Source organism: Gallus gallus, chromosome 4 (genome assembly GCF_016699485.2).
Source record: "Gallus gallus isolate bGalGal1 chromosome 4, bGalGal1.mat.broiler.GRCg7b, whole genome shotgun sequence".
Taxonomy (NCBI): domain Eukaryota; kingdom Metazoa; phylum Chordata; class Aves; order Galliformes; family Phasianidae; genus Gallus; species Gallus gallus.
The window spans coordinates 8,242,540-8,265,374 of record NC_052535.1 but is presented as its reverse complement, the minus strand read 5'-3'; the positions used below and the strand labels follow the sequence as shown (position 1 = coordinate 8,265,374).

The following is a 22,835-nucleotide window of genomic DNA, read 5'->3' as shown; positions in this document are numbered from 1 at the left end:
TAAACAGATTTCAAAATTACACTGAATAAAAGCTCATGTAACAAACTTGGTAGGTTTTCAGTTTTGTAATGAGTAGCTTACATTTTTAAACTGTCCAATTCCTTCCTAAGTATTTTTTAATATGGTAGTAGGATTAGATTAGCTGTCCCTAATTTATTTATTTTTAACCATTATTTTTAATGTACATAGGCACTGGTGGTGTATTAGAAATGCTTCTGAGTCACTTCCATTTTTCTTGCTTTCCTTTGTTGTGTTCAGAGGCCAGTATGGATGTACAGGTCATAGCTTTTGAGGATTTTGTTCCTTTTTTTTATATTTACCTCCTTTCTCTCAATGAATGTACATATGTGCACATATATAACATAGGTATCAGGAACCAATTCAGTTGCTGTGACTTTGATAAAGCATTTCTGGAACTTGTATTTCAGTTAAAGATTTACAGCTTTCCTTTTGCCTCAAACCTCGTTTTTAAAGGCTAAAAGAGAAGAGAAACCCCAAACCATAAATACATTAATTGAAATATCCATAGTGCCTTCAGTTAATGGTATTTCCTTAAAGCAGATAGATTATGGAGCCTCCTTTTAAAACAGGAGTGTTAATTTACTGTTTCCTTTCATCTTGTGAAATAATTACTTTTCTTTTCTGTCTTCAATAGTTTGTTCTGGTCATTAACATTTCTGTAAAATTAAGTTTGAAAGGTGCTTTTAATGTTCAGATAGACTGCCGTGCATGTTTGACTGTTAAAATCAACCTACTTAAGGCAGAACTAATGTTTAACACTGGCAGCCATTTGAAGTAGTTCACTGCCCAGTTTAATGGTGCTGCCAAGGGCAATAGCCACATTACTTGCTATTATATTTTGGGGGTTTGTTATGCCAGGAATAAAGACAATCCATGACACTTCTGAAAACATTGGCTTAGATCTCAAAGACATCATTTTTCCACTAACAAGCTATAAACTGTAATTTCTTGGGGACCAGTGGGCAAGAAACACCAGCCCCAGCTCTTGGCCACGTACACCATTTAGGAGTGGTAGTTGCATGCTACAGCGTTAGTGTTGAACAGCTTTTCCTGCAAGCTCTGTTGTAAAAGACATAATTAAACTGTACTGGAAAAACTCATTTTATGTAATGGGAATTTGATTTTTTCACTTTGCATGGTATCAGGACAGTTTTAAGACACATACTGTGGCAAGTGAAGAACGAGCTGGGGTGGCTCAGCCTGGCCCTGTAGAAACTTGGTGTGGGGACACTGGCTGCTGGTTGTGAACCATGTGAGGTGTGCTCATTGACCGTCTCTGGTAGCTTCTGTTTCATCGCGTTTTTGGTGGGTTTTGCTGGTTTAGTTGATACAAAACTGGACATCTCTTGTCATGCACCACTTGCAGTGTAAAAATGCTTCTCCAGCCTTGCGTTGAGAGTAGGCATTCCCAATGGTTGAATCCCCCTTAAGCCAATCTAGCTTTCTCCATCTGCATATTTTGGAATGTAGGTCAAAGAAGATTATTTGTGGCAATATGTGAAAATACAATATGAAAAAAAATGATAACTAGTTCTTTATGTAATGGAATCAGTGGAAACTTTGCATGTGTCTTCAGTAAGCCTGATGAGAAATGCATGTATAGGACTGGCCCCTAAGTAATGAATAACCAAATGAGGGAATATACATCACGTCTCTTCCTATCTGAGGTTATGAATGTATAACAAAATGGCTGCTTTTTCTTCTTTGATGAGCAGGGGCAGACAGAATTTAAAGATGAAGCAGTGCATCTTCTCAACCAGAAAAAATTATATATATTTACTAAATAGTGAGTAAAATTTTCCCCTTGGCTAGGCTAGTGCAATTTTACAAGCTTCAACAATGCTGAATGGATGTTATTGAGAAGCGCATTTGGCTCATTCTTTTTATGCTTTTAATAAATACCCAAGGGAAAAGCAGTTGTTCAAGCAAAATGAAATACAAATAAACATAGAATTTATTCTCAGTAGGCATTCTGAGGAACTTAGAGCTTGAGTTTTATTCCATGATTTTTTTTTTTTTTCTGGTACTTGAAAGCAAAACTAAAATATTCATATAAGCTGTCAGTTCTCTAAAGTGAATTCATCCTTTTTAAAAAATAAAACTAAATATAGATTCAGTGGATAGAACAGAAACAATGTGAGACGTAACAAATGACATTTCTGCCCCACAGTACGTTGTTGCAATGGACCATATTATTCTGGACTGCGTATAGAAATTATTTTCTTTTTTTCCCAAAGCATTCTATAACAATTCTTGAGACACAGTCATGCACAAAATGTCATTTGTAATTATAGCAGTTTGCCATTTTTATCTGCTCCACGTTTCTATCTCATTTGATTGATAATCCGTGTACGTGCTGATAATTAACAGAAGTTACTGGGCTTTATTACCTAAATTTCAGAACAAGATTGGCATTTTTGGTTTGATGGAAGAATGTTGCCCTTTTTCCTTTACCTCCTAACATATTTTTTACATGGATTCCCAGGCTGCCACTCAGGTTCCACAAATACAGCTACTGGAGTGCACTGAGTGCTAGTGAGAATTCTGTCTGTGGACTAGATTTCAGAGTAAGCATTGCACAACTTTTGGAATAACCCTTCAAAAAAGTATCAGTTCCCAGGTGGTATCCTGTGCAGAGTTGGGGCACCTCTTTGGGATCCACAACTCCTGTAATTACCAATAACTGATTTTTTTTTTTAATTGCTTTTTCTGATTTTAAGATAGAAAACAACTATAGTGGCAGAGCCTAATAGTTGTCAGTTTAAACAAATCATATGGAGATTGTTTTTGTGGTTCTAGACTGCACATCCAACTTAGAGCCCTTTTGTCAGAAGCAGTGCAGACTGATTTTAAGTGTTTACTATTAGAGTATAAATGCAGTTTGAAAGCAAGGACCTATTTTATTCTTTGAGAATGACTCAACTGCAGACATTCCACAGTACCTGGGCAGAGCTTGGCTCTTGAAGAACACGTATTTTATTTCATTTCTTAGAAGATATGAAAACACCTTTCCAGGGAGAGTTCATGCTTCATTAATATTTTGATTCCATAATTGTTTTTCATCAGCTATGTAGTTGTGTGTTTGCAAAAGTCACTCAGAAATAGCTTCTATCGCCATGGGTTGCAGCAACCTTTATTAAAGCTGTGGTGCTCAGATGACACAGTGCAACGGGACAGCATCAGTACCTTTTGGAATTTCCAAAACCTATCTGATTAAAACTGATTTACATACTACTTTCAGCATAGAACCCTGCCTTTTTAATAATCAATTAAAACATTGTTTCACTGTTTATTCAGCACAGAGAAAGCGCTACTTGACATGTATCAGACCTTCCATAGTAGTACACAGCTGTAACCCATCCAGCATTTTCCAACTGAGTTTGCACAAGGAATAAAAGATTGCCATCTGAGCAACACTGGAGGGAGACAAGAGCAGACAAAAGTCAGTTAAGTGCTTCAAAAAAAAGAAAGGACCCTGTTGAGAGAGAAAATTCCTAGCAAATGCTTCTATTTTACAGGGGGATACTGTAGCAGGCAATGTACATTGATTGTAGGGCATGGAGTACATTCTGTTTGGGATTCATTAAGCTTCATTTTGTGCACTATCATGAATGGGTTTCTCAGCTACTCTCTCACGTAACACAGTTTCAGAGCAAGGAGTTAGAGTGAACCAAAGTGAAATACAGCTTGCCCCACAAAGAGAGCGAGCCTGCTGGAGTAGGAAAACGGCTTGCTTATTCAAGCCCCGAAGTCACAGTGGCAATACTCAAAATGTAATCATGCTCAGTGTATGAATTTGCAGCAGGAGGTTGCTTCCAGCAGTGCTGTTTTTTCTCCCTTCGTTCCTCCCTGGGGCCGGCAGCAGAGTGCTCTGCAGCACCTCACTGCCCCCAGGCCCCGGCTGTCCAGTCCAGAAGCTGCAGACAGTGGTGTGTCCATGAGGTTGGATTTGTCAGCAGTCCAGCCAAGTGCACGGCTGCTCTGAAGACTGTGAGTGAGTGCGAGGTGTGGAGTATTGCATTTCCGCATAGATTGTTCCAGTATGTGTTTCGTTTTAGACTGTGTTTTGTTTTTAGTTGAGAAGCATGCAAATCCAAGAGGTGTATTCAAAAATCTCCTGAGAAGGTTTTAGTTATGATGATTCTAATGGCATTTTTTTATCATAAAGTTGCCTAGGATTTATAGTGACTGGGAGCCAAAAGTTTTCCTGGATAGATTTGTTTGTAATCCTGAATCGATACAGAACAGGATTGTACATCCACATGGCTGTAAGAAAAAGGAATAGATCTTCATTTATTTGGTGCTCAAGCTTTTGTGTTTTGGCGTCAGTGGACATTAGGATTTTATTAAAGAAATCAGTCTAAGCAGTGTGGTATTACTGCCGTACTTTGCCATATGCCACATTCCACAGCAGAACGTGAGGTCCTTCCCCTTGCTGGTTCAGCTGCATGGCAGAAGTGACTGAAGTCAGGCAGAGAGAAGAGGAAAGAATGCTGGCCAGGTTCTGGGCTGTGTGGGTAGTATGCTGAGGGAAAGCATAGGACACAGTAGCAACTTGTAACTTAAATGCTTTGTTGAACGCTTTTTGCAAGAGATGTTTGGTCTCAGATACATACTGGAGCTGCTCACTGCCCCTCCCGAGGAGCCAGGCACAGTACTCAAGCTGATCTAAAGGAAGAGCAGAGCAGATGAATGTTAGGCAGCTGCTCCTTTCTGCAGAAAGTTTTCCACTTTATTTCCTTTCCTCAGTATTTGATTTTTCAGAAGAGCCAGCAGGGTAAGTGCCAGCAGTACACCTAACAGTTTCGGGTTGCAGAGCAGTGGACGAGGACGTTATGGTGGTTAGCTCACATTCACACTGCGATCGCAGCTGCCGTTTGGGTCAGGAAGAGTTTTCCCTTCTGATAGATTGGCTGTGTGTTAGGAAAACTTGTCTTTCCCCAGAGCATCGTGTAATTATTTGGTGGCAAGGAGCTGTGCTGCGTTGCCATGGACCGGCAGCTCCCTGCACTGAGCTGCTGTAACGCTGATATATGGGAGCCTAATCATTCTGTCACTAAGATGTAATATCGATACGCCAGGACAACATTTCTATCAGAGGGCCTATTACTTGCCCTCTTTGTCGGGGGAGGACTCGGATAAGCCAAATCCTGACCGTTTCCTAGCCAAAGAGAGGCTCAGTTGCAGTAGGGTTCAGTTCTGTAATCTTTAATAACTGCAAGAGCTGTGGCATCATCTGGGCGGCAGCACTCCGGAGTGCCGCTGAGCCCTGCGCTGGGAGGTGTGCAGAAGCCTTGTGCTGTGTGGGTTGGTGTAGCAGGAGCTGGGCTGGCGGGCAGTGCGCCCAGGAGCTGTGCGAGATGTGAGCTGTGTCTGGAAGGCTGGAAAAGGACGTGCCAGGGACTGTGCTGGTGACAGCCACGGCACAGAGCTGCTACTCACCCAGATGATGAAACCAATTAAAAAGTACGTTTAGAAAGGATGGACTTCTTGTGTTTCTTGATAATCAAGGTCCATAAAATCATTGTGTAAGCAAACTGAGTGGAAATGCCAGGATACTTCTTCAGAGATCAACTCCTTCGTTGACGTCTGAATAATTCCTAATTCATTCAAAAGCAAACTTCAAGGTGATCGTCTTTCCATCTGTTTTCCTATTACGACAGTCATGTTTCTCCAAGCAATCGGTGTTGAAAGTTGTCTTATCTCTACAGTGCAAAAATAATGCTGGTGAGCATCCCCTAACCGTACTCATAATTATTTCTGATTAAAAGTGCCCTGGCCTTACAGCACCAGGGAAATTAATGGGAGCAGCTTTCTACAAGTTTTAGAAGATGAGCAAAGACATACTCCCTCTTAAAATTATTTAAGCAGGTGCTGTGGGAAGCCATTGCTTTTATAAGGCTCTTCAGATGTTTACAGCAAAACATTTTTTCCCAGTGATTGAATTTTTCGAAGTACTAAAATACCACAGAGAAATATGTTTCCCACCAGTTTTATGGCTCCCTGGATGCATTCTATACAAACCTTGTATCTGCTTGGACACAAACACTCTATTGCAAAAAGATATCTTGCCATTTTAACAAGCTATACTGCTTTGAAAGGATACACTGCATCACCAGTGGGGATGTCAGTGCCTTAAGAGTAATACTTCTTTAAGGGTACTATTTTATTAAAGCAGACCTCAGTAATTTGTTCCTGACTGTTATACACCCTTATTTTATTAAAGGTATTTTACATCTGTGGAGGAGATTACTACCACTCTTATTTTTTCCACTGCTTGGCTTTAATGGATGGTTTGGAATATAATATTTATTAAGCCTAAGCAGGGGAGGACATAATAGCAGAATTGTCCTTTATAACCTATTTTATACAGTTGTAAAATAAACCTTAATAAAGCAGGAATAATTATCCAGGAATAGGAAATGGAGTACTCTGCCTGCTTCTAATATTTGAGGGATTTAACTGCTAGCTATACATGCACTTCAAGAAATTGAACGAAACGGTTACAATATTGATATGATTTTGGTACTATTTTTAAACAAATTAAAAGAGATGAGGTATCTTTTGTGTCATAATTGCTGTGTTAACATAAATCATATAACGCGTTACTTTATAATCTCTATTCAGTATTACCTGAATGCAGTTCTACAGCAGACATCACAACAGTATTTGTACTCATATCTAGAGGTTTAGGGCTCTTCTGGCTGTGTTCTGACAGCACCCAGAGCCCCACAGCTGCTCCCTGGCCACCACTCAGCTCTGCTTGGTGATCAGGGGGTGTTATGTCCAGTAGCACCGCTCCACATGGCTGTGTTCTGTGGGCCGTTATGTTTGCTGGTGGCCAAATAGGGCTCAGTTTAGTGCTTTGAGGCCCGAAGGCAGTGAGTGTCTGTCTCTGTTCCAGGCAGGCTTTGCACAAGCTCAGGATCATGGACCTCTGGAGTGGAGCAGTGCCATTTCAGGTGTATCCTTTGCCTCACCTCACAGCTGCACAGCTGGCATCTACCAGGCAGACAAAGTGAAAAGCCTTTCCTGGTGGCACATGTGCAGATGAAGTAGGCAGGTGGGGCTTTTCAGGTGTAAAATGGGAATGCGAGCACATCTGCCATCCTGGGACAGATTTGGTCTCACTGATCATAGTTCTCTGGAAGCGTTTATGTGGTTGTGTGGGTTCTGTGAATATCAGAAAACGCAATCTCGCTAATGAGATCTGTTTCAGGTTATTTATTATACTACCAAATACTGCAGCAGAGGGAGCAAACGACAAAATTATTTAAAAGCACATTGTATATTTTAGTTATACACGGGTCACGAAAGAGTGCCCGGCTGCAGAGGCACAGGCTGCCCTTCCATGGGCACTGGGCGGGCTCAGCAGCTTTGCGTGCAGCCCTCACAGCCGGCCAGCCGCACACCCAGGCCGCCCCACCTGGGCTGACCTGAAGGTGAAGCGCCGCTGCCGGTGGCCGCACTCAGCCAGGAGTCGCTCACGCTGCCTGAGGCCGTGGCACGGCCGCTCTGGCTGCCTGTGGTGCTGGGCCGGCAGGTCAGCTCACGGCTGTTTCTTCAGCCCAAATGCCATCCACCTGTTACGAATTACCTCCGCCAAACTCAGAATGTGTTTCTGCACCGTAATTATGCAATAATTCCATCGCTTCTTGCACTGTGTGTTGGATAGCCTTGTTGTGTGATTTCTTGCTGGCTGTCACTGGAATCTGTCTCAAATGAAAAAAGGGAAGAGTCTGTACTAAGGACCCAAGGCATTTCATGAGAAGCCAATTCCCGCTCAGATAGTCCAGAAGGACCGGGAGCAATCCCTGTCTCCCCTCCTCCTTCCTGATTTCTTCTTCCTGTTGCCTTATTTATTTCATTTGCGTAAGTGAATATTGTGGAAATGATAGTAGATGGAAATATTGTGGAAAGTTATTACATTAATTATCCAAACTGACATCTTTGCAGTGTGTGAAAGGACAGGGTGGTGTGTAAAATAGATGCACTAAGAACACCTACAGTATGACAACAAGTAGCAGGGTAATTGCTGAAAATGAAGTCTTTTCTGCTATCCCTTTCCTTCAACATCTGTTGTTCCATATGGAGTCATAAATATTTGCAACAAAATAGTTGAAGAAATAATCTCAACATTAATAGGGAAAAGCTGAATCCGCCAAGAAAATGGAAGAATTTTTTTTCTTCTTGGCAAGTTCTTCCCACCCATCCTCATCTGACAGCTTAAAATCCTGGTAGAAGAGTAGTCAGACTGCAATGAGACTTAAAACTCACCACGAAAAAGCCTTTGTGAATGTTAATAGGAGAGTTAGCTGAGAAAAAAATGCGGTCTCTTGGTAATGGCCGCGAGCAGCATTTTGTTTGTTGTTTCATTTTCTTCCTTTCTTCCATGTTGTAATTTTATTACTGGCCTTTTATTGAATAATTCACATTTTCACTTTTCTCTGCTGTCAGGAGAAATACTGCTCCTTGTCCTTGCGAGGAATGACAAGTTGCTGTTACTAGCTGCAAGTAACTAGTTGCTTTAAGTTGTCATATGGAAAATGCAGATTGATAGTAATTAGCTCCTACCTAGATTTAAAAGTTGAAGCCTAGAGCAACTTCAAATGCTGGAATTCAAATGACCAAAACCCGCCTGAGGAACAGCTGAGAGGATAAAGCAGGTATAATACTAACACACACAAGCAATTAATTGTAAATAATTATTGTACGTATAAAATATAGTACTTTGGAAGGCTCTTAGTGTTTTTATTGGTCGCATTAATTGTACTTACACTTTTTCATGATGAACAGAATTTCTTCAAGTGGCATTGGTTGTATTTTTCCTAATCTGTCTGTATTAAATTTAGACTAAAGCTCCTCGCAGTGAAATGTTCTGATGTCTGGCCAGTGAATCACTGCAATCTTCATTGCATTTTTTAATGTTTTACAAGACAAAAATCTCATCTAATTCATGGTGTGTGGGTTTTTTTTGTTGTTGTTGTTTTTTTTGTTGTTGTTAAGATTTGAATTAATGAAGTATTTTCAGGTGCTTTTACTGTCAGTGCCACGTGAGCATCAGAGGGCATTGTAAATATGCTGAAGTTATAAATAGGTGTAATTTTCTGTCTTAATAATGAGAGTACATTGATGAAAATGTCAAAGCTGTATAATTATTCATCCCTTGTTAAAGAGTGCACAGATAAAGACAATTTGTAAACTCTAATTTCAGCCTTTTCTGCTGAAATTTTCATTTCTTTGCTTTTTGCTTCCTTCTCCTATTCAAAGCCCAAGTGCCTTCTTTATGACCTCCTGCAGGAAAACACACCCTCGTAATTCCTGCGAGGAGCTCTGTGGCAATAGAAGTGTATGCGATGCTCGCACAGTTGGCTTTCTGGTTTTTCACTGTGGTTTACTATTCAGTTTTTCCCAAGCCAGCACATCGCTCTAAATGTAACAGACACGGTCTACATTTTTCCTGTGTTGAAAACAATGGAAAGGCTTTACTAAACGCTTCAGGACAGAATCAACTGATTTCAGATTGCATGGGTGAGAACCAGCTGGGAAGCAGGTACTGTGAAGCAGAGGGCAGTTGGTGTTACTGTTTTGTGAGTTTCTGGAAGCTTTTAAGGCAGTCTGGAAATGCATGTATAGTGATTAGATACTATTTTTAAAGGGAAGTTTCTTTACAGCAAGGCTCTGTAGTGACAAATGCTTGTATGCTATTGAGTTGTATCAAGCACTGGAAAATGAAGTAAAGTCTGATTTAAAGCTAGCGCAGTGCAGCAGTCAGAATCTCCCAGTTGCATTCATTGACCCTGTTCATTCAGGGGCAGTAATTAAGAAAAACAGCAGCGACTTCAAATTTGGCACCTGAATCACAAGGTTAAAGCAGTAAATGTCGAAGTCTGATGGGTGCCAAGTTAGAAGGAGTTCTCTCTTCTCAGCAATGAAGAGGAGGGCTCGGCCCCCAGCAGAGGAGCAGGCAGTGAAGGAGAGAAAGGCACACAGAGCTCTACAGAGGAATTCAGAGGGATTAAGGCACGGCAGAATGTCAGCCCTGTCCTGCAGACTCACAGATTATCAGGCTTTAAACAGTTTTAAATACTTGCCTTTCTGCAAAAGAAGAGAATTATTCTAGTTTCTAAGTAAGCAGTGTAAAAGCTGCCAGTTTACAATAAAAAAATTGCACTTCATTTGGAAAACTGCTTCTTGCCATCAAAAATTGCTATCCGAGCCTTAATTCTGCCAAAAATTCCCATCTTTTAGGTCACCAATGCCTATCACTGTCTTTGTGAAGTAGACATACAACTGGAATTCAAGCACTATCAATTTGGATAATTCTGTAAGAACTTTGGGCAAATAATGCCATTTCAAATAGAAATGTAATGTGTTACTTTGGAAGATGAGTAGCACATAAACTCAGCTGGTGTTGGGAATACCTTTTTATTCGATTAAAGGTTACAGCAGTCCACTGGAGCACCCAGGCTGTTCCTTTCTAACTGTGGACCATTTAATACAATTCCCATCACTCAAATATGAAGCTTCAAGAATTGTAATTACGATGAACCCTTTTAGTCCTTAGCTTTCTAAATTGTGTGCCACAGGCAGAGATCTAGAATGATCCCAGTGCCATCTACGTCCAAAACCACGTTATTAATGCTGGCTGAAGGTTTTCTGAGATCAAATGTCGTGATGAGTAACGAACAGATTAATAACTATCAATTTCTTATGAATTTCGTTCTGCTTTTTTCCTTATCACGTATTTATTTTATGCATTGTATCTTGTGTTCTATAAACTAATTTTGGTGAGGCTTACATGTAATGCCTTCAGACAAATATGTTTTGAAATGCATGTAAAAAAATAACACAGTGATCTAACCAGTGTTCAGTAATATGTAAATTTCAGCTTTAATATTTCTAGCTTGTTTTGAGAGGGATGTGACATGTCAAGTGCATCAGGTATATGAATGATGGATTTAAAAGCATGTCTTTTGAAAGAACATAAACCAGCTGGTAAATAAAATTGCCTGTTGGTTAGGGCTGTGCAGTGTCACGCGGGGAGCAATTTGCGTTACTCATGTTCCCAGTGCTGCATTTAGTCCATAGGATGATGCTTAATTTTCCAATCCTGATTTCTGCAAGTTAGGCAGAAGATGGAAGATGAAATACTTTGGTATATCGCATTAACAACAAGAAACTTTCTAGCACTTTTCCATGCACTTTCCTGGGATAATAATTCCATTCACTGTTAGTATTTACTGTGTATTTCTTTGCTCTGCAATATAATTCTTGCTTTCGTCTATTCACCTGGATGCCAACGAGAAATTCAAATAAAAAGACTGCACTCTAAATGGATTCCTGAATGCTATTATAAAGCATGGCAGGTTTAACAAACAAGCTCAATAAAAGTAGTTCCCACTTTGCTTCAATAAATAGGAAGGTTGTTTGTGTCCTTGGTTAGACAGTATTTGCCCTAGCTTTATTTCTTGTTTATTCTGTTGTACTGTATGTGAGTGCTGCTTTCAGCATTTATATCTTCAGTGTTCTTTAAAATCAAAACACTAAAATCAACGTCTTTTTTTCTGTTGAAGAGCTGCACTTGATGCAGTCCTCAAAAATGCTTCCAACACGTGCCATTTTTAATTGCTTTCCCAATTAGAATTTCTTAAGCCTAGCTAATAAATTTCTGCCTAACTGTGCACTTACTCAGAATGTGGGCAAGATGTAGACACCATTCAGATGTGAAGACCTATTACAAGATTGAAATAGATTTCTAATGCATTTATCATTCATCTTTGCAGAGTGTGATTTCAATCAGAAAAAAAAAAATGATGAATGGTTTGACAGTTTCCACCCATATACGCTAAAACATAATATGCTTCTTCTAGTTTTCAGCTATTACAGACTTTAACATGCAATGTGACCTTGGTCTGCAAAGCATGTTTGGTTAGCACAAAAACTTAATCATAAGAAGTCGTAAGTAGAATCCTTCTTCTTTACTGCCCTTTTTCTGGGACTTGGAAATTTATTGCTTGTGGGACAGGTAGGATATGAACAATGGGCCAAATAGAGTCCAGGGTTATCTCATCTGTGTGAAAACTGCTGCTGAAAATCGATGTGACCTCTGCTACACTGTCATCCCAATTCCCACCCTCTGTGTCCTATTTGTCTTTTGGTGGAAGCTTAGATCTGTGTGCTGTCTCTATGTGTCTCTCTTGGGCCAGATTATCAAAATGAATCATTGCCTGCATACCTCTTATATTTCTATTTATTTTCCTGGTGTTGACTAGGTCTGATGAAATATGATTCTTTTTGCATTTGATCCTCACTGCAGCAAGCAGCACCTAATTTAGCTGTGTCTATCTCTTTAAAGAAGAGTAATACTATTTTGAAACTTCAATCTGCTGTACAGTAACATTACAAACCATAGACCATGCAACCTGTCTTCACAGTCAATAGTAATTTTCCTTTCAGCCAATTTAATGTTATTACTTTCATCTTCAAATAGTAGAGATTTCTAGAGATTTTTAAAGCGGCGATAGGTTTCCATTATGCATACTTCATGCGTTACTTTCCTTTCCAAATGCCACTTCTGTTTGGTCTGGTGTGACTCCATGACTTAGGTATTATTTCTGTGTAGCATCACATGCAACAACTGAGGTCATGTTAGAAACTCCTGCCACTGATCAAAAATACTGACATGTGACAAATGGCATTTCCCAATCAGCACAGACTCTGTGGTCTGAGTGTGCTGTCAGACTGTTGTGTGGGATTTGTTGTTTTGTTTTTGTTTTTAAAGGATCGTTTAACTTACATGAGCACAGCTTTAAAAGGGTAGCTGTGAAGATGCGAAGAGGTTAGTGGCTTTTGTTGTTATTAGTCCTACAGAATCATTATGAAGATGTTCCACTTAATGAACTCATAGGGTGAAAACAAAATACTCCCTCAGCAGAGGTTTCAGAGAATACTTAGAATCTGGTAACGCTCCCAGCCTTGTTGTCAGTGGGTGTGTTGTAGAGACATGGCAAAAAGCACTTGCTGCTCACGGGGTGCTCCAGAGGTTGTTAAAGCAGATAATGCTACTGCTGCAGGGCTTAATTTGTTGTTGTCAGATTCTTTCGGAGTTGTTTTTGAAATAAGAGAGGTGAGAGAGGGGAGGGAGGCCTTCTGATGTGGTGGGGTCTAATTGTAAATCCTGGAATTAATATGACCGAGACACTTGACAAATGAAACTATCAGGACTGGCTGTGTGGCTGCCCTTAGAAAACACATGCATCATGAACTTATGGACAATAGATTAGTTTCAAGCTTTACTAAAAAGCAATTGTGAGGAGATATTCTTCATGATTTCTGCAAGTGCCAGAGAGATTAAAGGAAAATATTATAGATGGACTGCAATTCCCTGGAATGTTACACCAGTATTTTTTAACGTCATAGTGTCAAAGAAGTGAACAGAGTTGGGCTTCGAAGACTGCTAGCAGATTTTAATGTCATCATTTTCAGCATTAAACTTGATACTTAAAATGAGTATTTGGAGAAGTAGTACACAAAGGGGGGGTCTGAGAGAAGGAGGTACATGTATTATTGTCCTAAAATAGCATTAAATTGCCCTATTAAAAAACGTGAGTTCAGATTCATGCCAGTAAGGATTCGTGACAAAATTTAAGGGATTTGGGGAAAATAATTGCTAATGCCATCGCTTCTTTCTGAGTACGCATTTCTACTGTCCATGCACAGCTTGATCTTTAGCAACTTGACCGAACTGAAGCAGGGAGTGAAGGGGAAGTTACCTGTCTCCAGCGCTGCACTGTGCAAGGGAGACGCATCCATCCAGCTGTAGGCAGCACATCACGAGAGCATGGCTCAGCCCTCTCCTCCCCAGCCACTCCTGTGCCCCTGCCACCAGCTCTGTGCCCCCAGCAGGCAGAACTCAGTGGTGCTTCTGGCCGCTGCCCATGGCAGGGCTGACCACAGCATGGCACCTGCCCGGGGAGCCTGCACAGACACCTCTCTGACAGCCGGAGCCAGTGCTGGATGAGCAAGAGGGGATGACTCAGTGGGGATTATTTACTGCTGAGTATGGGAAGGATAATGCTAAAAAGGGTAAAGAGATGTGGTACATTTCTTGATTAGAATTTTTTCAAGGTTATAGCGACGAAAAATGCTCATCGCAGAATAGCAAACAGGATAGAATGAAGAAAAGTCATTCAGGTTTAATGAACTGCATAATACTGTTATAATTCTGTAGTATAATTTTGTAGAATTTGAGATATAATGATCTATAGTCTATTAGAGCGATGCTATAGCCTTAAGTATATTTATTATTGCTCTGTATTGTTTTGCAAACTTGCCTTAGTAATAACCATGGCTGCCCAAAGACCGAACCAGTATCAGCTTTACTAATATGCTTGTATTTGGACCTCCAGGGAAACAGTTTCTAAAAATCACTTTCACCTCTACATTTCCAATACTTTCTGATCTTGCTTTTAAACCTGTCTTTACAGAAGAGGTCCAGATTGCCATTCCAATAATGAAACCAACCTTAGATAAAGTCCAACTGGCTGGACAGGCCTTGCCTCCTGGATTTCCAGCGCCATTTCTTTTTGCTGATGGTCTTTCATCAGTTGAAACACTATTAACCAACATTCAGGTAAGTTATTCTCTATAGGGCCAGACTATGTCGTAACAGATAAAATGTATTTCTTCTGCCACTCTTTTAGAAAGTTAGAAACTATTTTGTATCTGCAGTTCTAATTTCTTTTATTTAGTGTAATGCCTTTCATTCTCTGGCATTATCAATTGTGGAAACGTTTTATGCATTGTCTGTTTGACTTATTAGTTGGCAATAATGGTCATATTAAAATTCACCAGTCTCATTATTTCTCCTTTGCTTCTCCCTGCAGTTGACCAAGGTTAGCAGTGATACAGCACTCCATTTGTAATAAACCATACCAATAGGATGAATGTGCAAAAGCTATACCACAAAATTGCTCATATTTAACATTTAGGCACTTTAAATGTCCAGTTGCGTTCCATGTCTATAGGTTCCCGAGTTTTTGTTGGTGGTGGTTTTTTTCTAAAGGGAGTGAAATAAATAAATGGATGAATTTTGTCACTGCTGAAACAGAACGGTATTTTCAGGTCCCACATTTGTGTGTGTTTTAGGGCCTGCTGAAAGTGGCTGTGGACAATGCCAGAGTCCAGGAAAAGCAGATACAGCAGGAAAAGAAAGAGTTAAAGATGGAGCTTTGTAGAGAGAGAGAGCTCAGAGAGAGCTTGGAAAGGCAACTTACAGCTGAGCTGCAAAGCAGAGGTGAGTGAATGAAAAATGGAGTTTAGATACCCATTAAAAGTGTAACCCTTTGGCATTTCCAGCTGGAACTGTTGAGGACTGAGTTAACTGACATTCATACTTCGGTGTAATGTAGCAGTGGACTAGCACTGGTAATGAAAGATTTAAATTTAATAAAAACAGAATGAAGCACACTTTTCTGTAAGCAGACAGAACAGGGACTGAAGGATTATTTCCTGGAGGGCAACTGGCCACAGAGCATTTTGGCTGGTTCTGTAGGGAAAGCTGTTTCAGTTTCATGGCTTTCATTTGCATTATTACTGCACTGTCTGTGTATTCCCAGCCTGATTTCTTCATTTGACAGCTTTAATTTCTTTTGTTTCCTGCTGCTATGCGTGGAGGACCAAGCAGTGAAGATCAGTCTTATTTTGAGAAAAATAATACGTCTGTAATTGGAGTATGTAAATCAGCTAGTTTGTCCTGTAGATAACTTCAGTGCAACCAAATAGTTGCATTTGGGTAGGCAACTTCTTGTAATTCAAGATCTGGAACAAATAACTGTAGATACCTTTTTTTGCCATCAGAAGAGTGAGACACAAAAGCTTTCCCAACATGAGACCTTCTAAGACAGAACCATGACTCTTCAGAAGCTTTTGATAATAACAGGCAATTAAATTGGTAAATCTAAATTTTTCGCTGTGATATTGTAAAGCAGGCAGTCTTCTTTTTAAAATTCAAATCTGCATCCAAAGGGGAGAAATAGTTCTTCATGTGCCGAAAGCTACTTCTGGATTACATCCATGAAATCAGAAAGATAAAGCTAGATAAGACTACAGATGTAAGTGCCTACTACTCTCTTCCTGTGCGTTTTGAACTGAAATGAGGTGAGGAACCTGTCTGCAGCACTACGGCTCACTAAGAGCTGACAGAGAAAGACACTTTAAGTCAAGTTGTGAGGAGTGAATACTACAGAAATTGTTAAATGGCGGTGGGTGTTCAAAATCATTGCATCACTCCAGTCTAAGTGTAGATGAGACAGCTGTATTTCTGTAAAACAAAACTTCATCTCAGTGTAGGCAGACAGCACACTTTGTACCTCCAGAGTCATATTTAAGTCAACAAAAACCTTAAGTCATTCACAAACTTGGTTGACTTATGGCTTGAAGAATTTCTCCAATAATCAGTATCCTTGGAACTGTTTGTTTTTCAGGTCATCACGACATCCACATTATTATAGGTAGTCACAGATAAACCTTTCCACATGGGTTACTCAACTTTCCAAAGTTTTGTTTCCAGATCGCATTCTGGCATTCATAATTTATTAAGTCTCTCAGAGATCACTCATGCAGTGGTATCCTTTTATTCCCCCGATTGGCGCAATCACAAATTCAGGTCTGTAAAAATTGATAAGAGTTAGATAAACCAAGTGATCACAGAAAGTTACATCTCCATGTTTGTTAGCAATTTTTCTCACAGTATTGTGATTTAAAATTCACAGATGTCTAATGCGCAGGTGAAGCAAACAAATAATATGAATTGCAAAATACTGCAGATGTAAATTCACCTTTCATTTCAACCATACCTGTGAAGAGCATTTGCTAGGATATGGACTAGTAAACGTCACTTTGAAACAGGGCATTTATGTTTAAGCTCAACTTCTTTTTCGTCTGGTAGTTCAACCTACCTTTTCTAGTGCCATCACTGGATGGTTCAGCAATACATCAAACAAAAAAAATGGTAACCTGGTGCTGGTGAAAGATAAGGTTAAACACGGAATTAAGATTCAGGGTTTTAAAAGGAAAAGGTACATTTTATTGCCTGAATTTATATAGATGAGGGAATACAACCTTAGGCAGTGTCAGCAGTTCCCAATGAAGATGTGAATCATCTGGCTACAATTAATGCTGTATAGTTTTCTAGTTACAGTTTTAATTTTATTTATAGTTGGGTTTAAAACTGAGATTGGGAACAGAAGTCAGGAATACTTCCATTTTCTGCCAAATCTTGCAGGGCTATACCTGTGACCCGTGGATGATCTTTGTCAAGGCACTTCCCTGCTTTCCATCTATAAAAGGGAGATGACTGTAAGGAACATCGAACTCTACTAACACAGAGCCATAGAGAAGCACTGTAACACTGCACTGTTACCCATTTTTAATCCAAACAGCCAGTTACTATACAGATCTCAGGAGTGTTTTTGTTAGAAGGAGATATTAGTGACAGAGAGAATATTAAAAAGTTCTTGATTTACATACCAGTATTTTAAGCTCATTTTCAACATCCTTTCTACCTGGGAAGTTCGTCCTTATTTTCTCTCAGAGATTCTCACCATGTGCCCAATGCTTTTGTTCCTATTCTTTCTCTCTTTTTTTTCTTGAACTAGTGATGAAAGGTGAAAGTGCTTTTTCTCACAGATAAACTCGCATTCATCAGTAACTACTCTTTCTCTATGCATTTCATCTTCATTTCAGTATGGACCCATTTAACTCAGCTTCTCAGTAGTCTCTCAGGGTCTGAGCTGGCTTTGAAACCCAGGTTCTAATCAGGAGCCTTGCATCGATGGGGCTATTCCAGAGTGAGAATAAAAGTTAAGTTCTTTAACAAGATTTAAAGTCCTTTCAGATTATCCGTTGTTTCACAGCAGGGTATGGATTAGTCATTCTTTGTTTATATCAGATTTATGTCCGATTGTTTTTCTTGATCTAGAACTTGTCTCTTGAACATCAAAAATTAAGAAAAAAGTTTGCTCTCTCAATTATATATTAATTGTGCCATAACAGCCATTCTGATAAAATACATTTGCATTCCAGCAACAATTCAGAAACGCTTGAAGAAAGAAAAAAAGGCGAAGAGAAAATTGCAGGAGGCTTTGGAATTTGAATCCAAGAGAAGAGAACAAGTGGAACAGGCGCTTAAACAGGCCACATCAGGTGACGGTCTCAGGATGTTAAATGGTAATGTCTTAGTTGGCCTTTCACAGTTAACATACAGTGATGTTTAATTAAGTTAAAAAACTAAAACAGTGCATAAAGCAAATTCCAGAATAAAATGCACGACCCTTTCCTGAAATAATTAGAAATCTATTTCAGACCACGTACTCTGGGTCATGAATTAAAAAAATACGTCTGCGACAAGAGAAACATAGAGCAGTTTATACAGGCATGACAAGAAATGCTGAATATGTGGCCAGAGAAATCTGTTACAGTGCCAGCTAAGACAGTGTGAAATCTGGTTCCTCTGAGGTTCTCTGATCTCTTCTCTCCCAGCAGATTCATTTTTAGATCTGCTGAGCTTCATTTAAAAGCTGTTTGGCTGAAGTTTGCTCAGCCTCTGGATCTATGAAGTTTGTTAAATATGCATCAGCCTTATGAGCTGACCAGGTTTTTGGGTACTTCCCAGATATTCTCGTGAAACAAATTTCAGATCAGTTAATTTCATAAAGAGGCTGATTATGTTCCAGGTAGTGGGAGGATTCACCTCTCCTGCTTAAAGTGGTTCTGAGCAAACTTCAGGACATTGGTTTGAATTTTAAGACTAAACGTAGCTGAGTTTTAATTTCAGGTTCTGCAGCTAAAGTTTGGTCTTTGCATCTTGCCTATCCTGATGTCTCTGTAGAGGCTCATGAATCAGAGTTATATTCAGTCTCTGCTGCGTTTGTACGTCATGTAGTCTTCACATTAACTTTGCCTCGTTTGGCTACTGCTAGCAACTGAGCCATAATAACAGAGGCAGACTGCAGAAACTGCTGAGTGAAAGTAATCAGTTTAACTTGGCCTTTGATCTCAGTTGCAAGGGTACCCAAGCTGTTTTTTAAAGGTAGGGCAAGCCTGTCTGTTTGAACTGCCACTGCAGCTCTCTGCAGTGGGCCATGAGTTGTGATTTAGCTGGAGCACCTAAGAGATATAAACTCTTTAACTATGAGAGCAACATCTTTCAGAGGCATTCTCATCTGCTGGGTTTTATAGTCCAGCATATCACTGTACCCTGGAACTGGCTGGCTGTTCTGACACTGACAGTGAGCGGTGGTGATTCAGGCATGGATATACAGCTTGCCGTTGTGCCGTGTTAAGGGACAGGCTGCCAGCAGAGGCTGAGTGGGCACAGCCTCTCAAGTACAAAAGTACCTTTTGTACCACCCTTACCGGGTCAAGAAAATGCCTGGGTCAGATCCCCCAGGCACAGCCAGCACCCTGTGATGAATGTCAGATGAAAACTAAAATCCTCACGCTCAGTAAGGTCACTCACCCAGATGCTGTCGTTGCTGGTAAGCACCTGCCGATCGCACTACAGTTACGAGTACTCAGCAGTTCTGGAAGCCACAAATTAAAGGGGACCAACACCCCAGCAATGTGATTAACAGATCTTTACATCTGCTATTGTCGGCCTGGCTGCTAACATTTTGATTTGCAGGCACACTCAGGTAGTCATATATATGTTGGTGCCTGCAAAAAGCTGATATTTACATGCTAATCTGATTGCACATGCAAATCAGGTAGCTCATTAGCATCTTAATCCACAATTTAATTGCAGGTACAATTTTATGGCAACAAAATGTGAAGGGCTATTCTGAATATTTTTAATTTAACTCTGACGGTCTGTCTCATTTAACAGATGCTGTTATTACAGATGACTTTGTCATTTTACGTACATACAAAGTATAGTCTAGAAGGTTTGAAAAGAGAGAACCTTTTTAGGTTTCTAGTCCAGTGCCTTCAACTTCAAACAAGAACAAGAAAAACGCTATGTAATAACAGTCACCTGCTCTTTTTAAAGAAAAAATTATGTACATTAATTATTTAGTTGCTCATATATATTTATACAACTACATACACAGACATCCCATATTTCATATACACGTATATATCTAAGGTACATACACACATGTATTAATCATGTACTGCATTACACATAGACATGCTTGAATCAGTTGCCCTGCTTTGACACAGAGCTCGTTCAGGCTGTATGTGACCAGCAGAATGTCATCTTTGCAACAGGTACTGTGCGGATTGAGTGATCTGAGAAAGCAGCAGTGCAGTTATTCTCTCACACATCTCCCTTTAGGTGTTCTTGGGTTTTTTTGTTTTTTTCTTTTCTACTGTAAATTCTAAGTGCTGTATTATGAGGGAAGCAGATGTTTCTCCAAGATTTGAGGTACCATGGATTCAGATCACATACCCTTCATGCTAATACTTGTTGGCACAAGGTGGATAATGGCATCTGTTGTCGTAACGCCCTGGGGTGTTGGAGCCTTCAGCCCCACCCCAAAGGACTGCAGACAGAGGTATTATCAGTATGACATTAAATAGCTCAAGAGCATATATCATTATGAGACTCCTTCTCAACTTGGAAAAAAACAGCACAGTCCTCTCTGGAAAACTCTTCTCAGGTACCTGGAAGTCTTTCCCATAATATCACATATGTAGTCTTCCTTTGGGTGATGAAGTACTCTTACACAACCTGAGCTGGTACAGTACTGTCCCTGTTTGCAATAATACACTCATACAAACATGCACATGGATGCAGACATGTTTACTGGTACTGGCTTTAATTCTCTTATTTTGCAGGTATTTGCCTGAGACAGTAAATTTGGTTTAGCAATGCCACAGTTTAATTTCCATTTTATTCTTCATATGTCAGATGCCTTTATTCTCCAAAAGAATTTTACAGATACATTATTATCATGTGTTGATTATTATCTGATCATCAGACAAATGTGAAGCACATTAAAAATGATCCACAGTGAGACCAGTAATGTTTGCACATTCTGAAAACGATTTACTACAGAAAATTCTGTGAAGACCAAATGTTTTATGCGAGGCTGTGCAACTTGCTGATCACCTTAGTTTGCTATAAATATTTTTCTAAAGATGCATGAGAGGAGGATAAAGGGGAATGCATTAATCTTCAGTGTCACATCTTTCAGATGCTGGAATCCCAGATATGGAAATAGAACACAACGGAACCCAACATGACAGTGCAGCAATGCAAGGTGCAGTATGTACCTCCTTCTATTGCATACACATTTATCACAGCCATATTAACAAATGAAACGCACAGTAGTTTTTGACCTCTTGTTTTCCTGTGTTAAGATAAATGTAAATTACAGAACTTCATTTTGTCCTCCTGTTCAATATAGGAAAGAAATATAGCAAGATTGCTACTTTACAAGATCAATAATTATATTTGTTTAAAGAGAGGTGTGGGAAACACTCATACTTAGTTATCAGGTATACAGGCTTAGTCCAAAAATGATTTTACAAATGATTTATCTTTTTGAAATATTTCACTTCTGCTCCTTGCTTTCCTTTCAAGATCATACGTGTTTTCAAAAAGTACATAAACAGTAGGTGATGGAAATCACAAGATGGCAAATTTAGCAAGACAAAAGTTCCAGAAGGCTTAAAAGAAATGTTAAGTATGCATTTAAATAGATGTGCACATACCAGAGGGTATTACAAGAATATCTGATAGAGGATTCTATCTTAGGTACTGCTAGAACCAGTGCAGATAGAGATAGAAACGTAACCTTTAGCATTTGTCAACTGTTAAAGGCTTGACTTTGCATACCTCTGGTACGCATCTGTTGTCCATCTGTCATCTATACAGGAAAGCTTTCAAATATTTTTACTGCTGTCGCTTTTAGTGATTTTAGGTTCATATGCTACACATAACAAAAAAGGAGAAATACATCCATAGACATATAATACAATATATATCCCTGTATATGTACACATATGATTGGAGTTGTGCTCTAACTATTGCAGTTTGAAAATTGTTACTGCTAGAAATAGTCAGAATATTGGATAAGCACTTGGGACATGTATTTGAATTTGAAATGCAAATGATTCCTACTGTTTCCCAGTGCTATTTACAGTATCTGCTGAGATAATCGCTCAGTGCTGCTCCAAAAACATTATGTGAGTCCAAGGGGTACCTGGACAGAATCTAGTGGAAAAAAAAATGAAGTTAATTTTCATTTTTAAAGGAAGAAAAAAGTTACAGTTGGCTCAAATCTGTCTTCTATTAAAAATGAGGATAAATAATTGTGGGGAGAGTGATGCATAGCCACTTCCAGTAGCCATTTACTTACAGAGGACTTAGAACTTATTTTCACTTCTTGTGTATTACTGATAAAGAAGAATGCCTTGTGATCTTAGGATTTGAATTTCAGGGAGGCTTTTTGTTTGTTTGTTTTCTTCTTTGCTTCCCCTCTCCCCCCTCCCTCCCCCTCCCCCCCCCGAAATCTCATCATTCTTCAGTTTTAAAAGGCTTTGGGTTACAAAGCTTTTGCCCATGTCAAAAGCCTGAAGCAAGGCAGACCTGGACACTCACTGGTTATGTTCAGTATCTCTGCATTTGGTACCCCGCAGTGAAAGCAGAATATGTCATTTCTCGTCTTCACCACAGCCACGAATGGCAGCACACACTGGATTCTCTGACAATTTCAGTTTGGTAATCCTGTTGATATGTAAATGTGTGATGAATTTATCCAGTTCTTCAGCTAAGCACTCTCAGCTGATAGGAAAGCTTTCTGAAG

General features: G+C 39.6%; 1 protein-coding gene and 1 long non-coding RNA gene across 17 annotated transcripts in view; one reads left to right on the top strand and one right to left on the bottom strand.

Annotated features, from left to right (window-relative positions):
- The window catches only part of DACH2 (dachshund family transcription factor 2), a 264,998-nt gene that overhangs the window by 233,599 nt on the left and 8,564 nt on the right, over positions 1-22,835 (top strand). For 6 of the 15 annotated variants that reach the window (XM_040698707.2, XM_015278185.4, XM_046939897.1 and 3 more), the window contains 4 exons: positions 14,511-14,656; positions 15,172-15,319; positions 18,109-18,228; positions 21,222-21,287. In XM_040698707.2, coding sequence (XP_040554641.1) covers positions 14,511-14,656; positions 15,172-15,319; positions 18,109-18,228; positions 21,222-21,287 — 480 coding nt within the window. Of the gene's footprint in view, positions 1-14,510; positions 14,657-15,171; positions 15,320-18,108; positions 18,253-21,221; positions 21,293-22,835 lie in introns of all 15 variants that reach the window. The other 9 variants (XM_046939899.1, NM_204795.2, XM_046939895.1 and 6 more) reach the window with 2 other exon arrangements.
- The window catches only part of LOC107052057, a 229,947-nt gene continuing 211,202 nt past the window's right edge, over positions 4,091-22,835 (bottom strand). Inside the window, exons 6-7 of one of the 2 annotated variants that reach the window (XR_006939083.1) lie at positions 16,983-22,243; positions 4,091-16,692 (exon numbers count right to left, since the gene is read on the bottom strand). This is a non-coding gene — a long non-coding RNA (uncharacterized LOC107052057). The remainder of the gene's footprint in view (positions 16,693-16,982; positions 22,244-22,835) is intronic. The other variant, XR_005859352.2, reaches the window with a different exon arrangement.